The sequence below is a fragment of the Ostrea edulis genome, chromosome 8, assembly GCF_947568905.1.
Source record: "Ostrea edulis chromosome 8, xbOstEdul1.1, whole genome shotgun sequence".
NCBI lineage: Eukaryota > Metazoa > Mollusca > Bivalvia > Ostreida > Ostreidae > Ostrea > Ostrea edulis.
The window spans coordinates 61,206,591-61,211,864 of NC_079171.1; the positions used below are offsets into that span (position 1 = coordinate 61,206,591).

General features: G+C 35.3%; 1 protein-coding gene across 2 annotated transcripts in view; it reads left to right on the forward strand.

The window, feature by feature from the left end:
* The first annotated feature begins 300 nt into the window (after positions 1–300).
* The window catches only part of LOC125662517 (transmembrane emp24 domain-containing protein 7-like), a 21,069-nt gene continuing 16,095 nt past the window's right edge, over positions 301–5,274 (forward strand). The window contains exon 1 of one of the 2 annotated variants that reach the window (XM_048894769.2): positions 301–625. In XM_048894769.2, coding sequence (XP_048750726.1) covers positions 476–625 — 150 coding nt within the window. In that variant the 5' untranslated portion in view covers positions 301–475. The remainder of the gene's footprint in view (positions 626–5,274) is intronic. The other variant, XM_048894768.2, reaches the window with a different exon arrangement.

Sequence of the window (5,274 nt, forward strand, 5' to 3'; positions counted from 1 at the left end):
AAAGCATTCCAAATCTTTCTTTTAGAATGAGTTAGTCAAGTAACATCTTAGAAGGCCCTAGAATCAAGGATTTTGCACGAAACGTGTTCAGTGTGCACAAAATGTGCTCAGCGTCTGGGGGCCTGGGCGGCCCCCAGACCCCCGCCTAATTTCCTGCCTCCTCCAAATTGAAGGTTAATTTACGGCCCTGGTCTCTCTCTCTCTCCTGATATAAACATAAAAATCCACTGTGGCCCAACACTACCTGGTATGTAAGAGAAGGACTGTCGAATACTACAAGGATCGATTGAATATGCACCTGTCACGTTTATTGGAACTCTTTCGTGTTAGGAGTTTCGGAGTTATGCCACGTAACTTTCGCCATATTGAAATAATCGACCGGTGCAACATTGTTGTTTGCAGGTAAACACATGTTACATTGGGGTTGAATAGACTAGAAACTATCTCAGACAAGTGCAGAGACCCGACGAACAGCATGGATCACCTATATCTCGTGTGCAGCGTGATTTTGATGTACATTTCCGTGGTTTTTGGAACCGAGTTGACTTTCGAGCTTCCTGACAGCGAAAAACAATGTTTCTTTGAGAAAATCGAAAAAGGAGTGCAGTCAACGTTAGAATTTCAGGTGTGTTTTTGTTGTTGAACCATATGGTAGGAGCTATCTACTGACATATTCGTCTGAGAAATGCCATTACTCAGTGTTACTTGAAATGGTTATGTTTTAGCCCGATTTTCCTCTGTTCGGTTTTGTGACACGTAATCCTTTTGGCTAATCCGGCTATAGAACTTCTGTTAGCATTAGCTGATCTCAGAAACAGAAAACAACAGAACGACAGTTTTAAGCTTATAAGCACTCCTACTAGGGGTGAATGAGAAATAAAGATGACATATATATATGTATATACTACATGTAAACATGCCATATGTTTTTGAGTTGATTTTTCTCGAGAGACCAGATTGTGTAAAAGAAAATTATTTTGTCTGACAAACAAGGCGTTTTTTGTAGGAGCAACCACAGCAGGGTGGTTGGACAAACCCGTGATCATGATGATAACGAACTATCCCATCTTCAGATTAAATGCTCTCTGTCACTTGAAATATTAGATTTCCTTTGATTGGTCATTTTTGTTGAATTTGAATATGTTGACGGTTCCAATTTATTCTGTCAGTGTGTGAAACAAAATTATACAGGTTGGGAACACTTCCCCTATAGCGAGATATTCTCGCTAAAGCGCGATTATCCCTCTTTAGCGAGAAATAAACATTACCATAAACAGGTGTTTTGGCGTCTTTATTGAAAATAATGGCAAATCCCGTGCAACGCTGAATAAGTGCTACACACACTCAACATGATGCGAATTTTTTCTATGAAATTGACAACATAGTCATGAAATTGCATATCAAAGTTGCTGCGTAAGAGGGAAGCAGTCTGAAATCCAATACACATTGTGAGTGTTTTTGTTTTGATTCATATATTTGCAGAAGTATCAGACATTTTAGCACTTTTTCTTCTTTTCACGTGAATCACGAAAAGATGTACTCCGCGGGTGTTTTTCTCGGTTGTACGGGATATATTTATTCTCGCTAGAGAAGGATAATTGCGTTTTAGCGAGAATATCTCACTATAGGGGAAGTGTTCCCAACCTGTTATAAGCCAAAGGTTTTTAAAGAATTATATGTACTATTGATTTGTGGCTTTGAACAAAATTTGAAAAAAAAATTTAAATGGACTAGGGCGGGTGCATAGAATCACCGAAATTACCGCTAATCACCGAAATTACCAAAGAAATGACCGAAATGACCAATAAAGGGACCGAAATTACCTCAGTATATGTTCATCTATATACCATCTAGTCACACATCAAATTTCATGAAGATTGGTAACGATTTGAAGGAATTGTTTCCAGTGCTCCCACTGGACCAGAATTCCCTTTCGCCACTTTTTCGGGGAGTGGCGCGGCACAAATAATCACATGCTTTACAATTATTTCCATCATATTATATATTATTTTATTCATTACACTTATTTTAGCATTTTGAATCAGTTACATTACTTAATCATATCCAGCTACCATACTTAAACACTTCTTTCTGAAATAATAAGAAGTTGATTTGTTTGATAAATTCTATTATGGAAATCAAAATTCAGATAATAAATCATATAAATATAAACTTCATGATGCTACACTCCTCAGTGAAAACATTGTGTACATTGACCGAAGTGCAGATGTCACAAAACATCAAGCCCAATTTAGAGTCGTATCTCAACCATTCCCTATTAAATTTCCTTTTTTGTATGGAAGATTTTGCAATTTGGAGAGAATCAGATGTTTGAGCAGGTGGGGTTGACTGTAAAGCCAAACATAGATATTTTTTAATTTTAGACTGACTAGGGTCAGAAGCTGCAAGTTTAGTGTCAAAATAGAATGGGGTGCATAGTCTTATGAGATTAGCATTTTTATACTTTTGCGCACCGAACTTCAAAGTAAATTATTTATTAAAATTGCTATGTCCATATCAATGGTGACCGACCGCATTGTTTATGAAATATTCGGAACTAAAATCAAACACATCAAAATCAAAATCTTGTAATCAACAAGTTTGGTCGCAAAAACAAACAATTGATGTATTCATATATACATTATACACGATAATACGGCCAATTGAATTACCGGTCGGTTCTCTGGTTAAGAATTGACATTAATGTGGAGACGATAACACGATAATGAATAAGACTTTAAATGTTAAATAATTGACCACAGCATGGTAAACAGCTGTCCGATGTACTTTATTACATAATCACCGCCTTTTTTGCAGCCATAAATTACCTGAGGCTGTGACCAGCTCTGTGTGCACTGGAGCGACGCGAGATTTCCGGTCGCACGTGTTGACTGAATAAACAGATTTTGACTGCATAAACAAACAGGCGATAATGTGTCACTGACAAAGGATTAGAAATACAATTTATTGCAAAAAGGGATTTTCGCCACTTTCAATTTTTTTTCGCCATTTTTGAAAAAAAATCGCCATTGGCAAAAATGGCGAAGCCCAGCTCGAGCACTGATTGTTTCCATTTAACCTATTATTGTGACGTGTGAATCTGAGTTACTTCCCTTTACTGACAGGTACTCAGTAAGCAAACTATAAATAGCCAGTAAATTCCAACTGGCAATATAAAATTCGAATTAGGACAAATATTTTATCTTATCTATTTATCACACTATATTGTATAAATCAATACCATGAATACGATATATAAAACATGGGAAATAACTCGTATAAATTTACGCTTCATATTAATCGGTTTAATGACCATAACTCCTTTAAATCGTTACCAATCTTCGAGAAATTTGATGTGTGACTAGATGGTATATAGATGAACATACACTGAAGTAATGTCGACCCCTTTATTGGTAATTTCGGTCATTTCTTTGGTAATTTCGGTGATTAGCGGTAATTTCGGTGATTTTATGTACCGGACTAGGGCCACTGATAAAATGTGTGGTGTTTCTGCTAACCCGACCGACTCTAAATTATAGCCTGGACCCTAGAAATTTTTCCCGCTATTTTGAAAAAAGAAATCGTAATTTTCCCGGAAAAATATATTCCCGGTTCTTGGTTTTCTTTTTAGTTTAAGGTGGGTCCTTAGTCCTGGATTTTTGGGGTTTAGGTAGCATTTTTTTGTTTGGAATCAATAGATTAACATTCAGAGTAATGAGAAAAGGCAAATTAGTTAAGGATTTCCAGATTTATTTTCATTACAGATACTACTGAAGTAATGTACCCTATGTAGATTTTTATGAAATTCATTGGAAACAGTTATCTGTTGTTATTTTAAAATAAAAACAACAACAAAAATTTTAAATTGCATTTATTTATCAGGAAACATGTCAAGAACTAAAACACATGTCATTTTCACTATGTTCATCAAGTTTTAGTATAATAAGTGCAAAATTATTGAATTAGCCTTACTCTCCAAAATGTTAAAAAACAAACAAATATGGACACAATTTCCTTATAGCATGGTTTACATATCATTTTTTCTGGTTATATTAGTAGATGTACATCTGTTATAGTTATTTATGAAAAAAAATCCATACCTTTCCTTAATAATTTCAAATCTATAGCTTCCAGAGTATGTATACCCCCTTAAAAACCCAAAGTCTGGCACCATACAACTGAGCTATTCAAAACCACTCATGGATTAAAATTTTATGTAATTTCATGAAAAGACACAGATAATAATTCCTTATCACCTTGGTAAAATGTTTGTGAAAAATATAGGAAATCTATTGCATAATGGACTTGATAAATAATTTAATGAAAACAGAGTTATTGTCCTTGGATTCAATATTTTGAAACGCATAATTGACTATTCAAATATAACTAAGACTTTTGAAATATTTTATGGCTAACAAGATTTTTTACAATAACTATTGAAAAAGACTCCAACAAAATTTATGTTCCAGTCATTAAATTATTGACTTTGCACAATCTTATGACGTCACAGGAGTGTGGAACTATGTTAAGCAACATTGATAATAATTGTTTGTAACTAACAGCATGGCATGAAGGTTGACCTAGTACTTCCATGTGTGCCTCACGCAATGGTGATTTGACAATTGAAGTTAACAGACGGCCAAGTGTCATATGTTTCCATAGAAGACTTTCTTTTGTTAAAATTGCCAACTCCTGTGGTGTTTTTAGACGGTGGCTATTTATAGCCATACACTGTCTTATGCTATCGCTTCAGCGGGCATTACTGTATATACACGGGGACCCTAGTTTTATATGTAGGTCATGATGCAGAGTGACAGACATTATATGGTGTTCTTGAATGTCCGGTCTATCAAATCTGTATGCACATCCATGGTTTCTGCAGCAGTTCTAACTGAATGCACTATGAAAAAGGCCACAAATAAAGCAGTGAACGCATCCGAATTGTTGATGGCTGGTGAGAGCCGAGGGGAAAAAGATGTGCAGACTTCTTTTTTTAAAATAAAAATTTATGTCCGGTAAAAAGTTTAGGCTGGAAGAGAGTTGGATCCCATTAGGATAAGTGGGATCTGCCCAGACTGTCTTCCTACCCTTGTTCCATTTAGATTGTGAAAGTACATTCAGAAATGTATTAATAGACTTAAAATATGTTAATGATATTTTGGTGATGATTTAAAATATTTTTTTTTCAAAATCATCACATTATTTTCCCGTCAAACATATCCAGTAGTAGTATTGCTCCGGCAACCAATCTGAATGTAGAAACAATATAGCTGG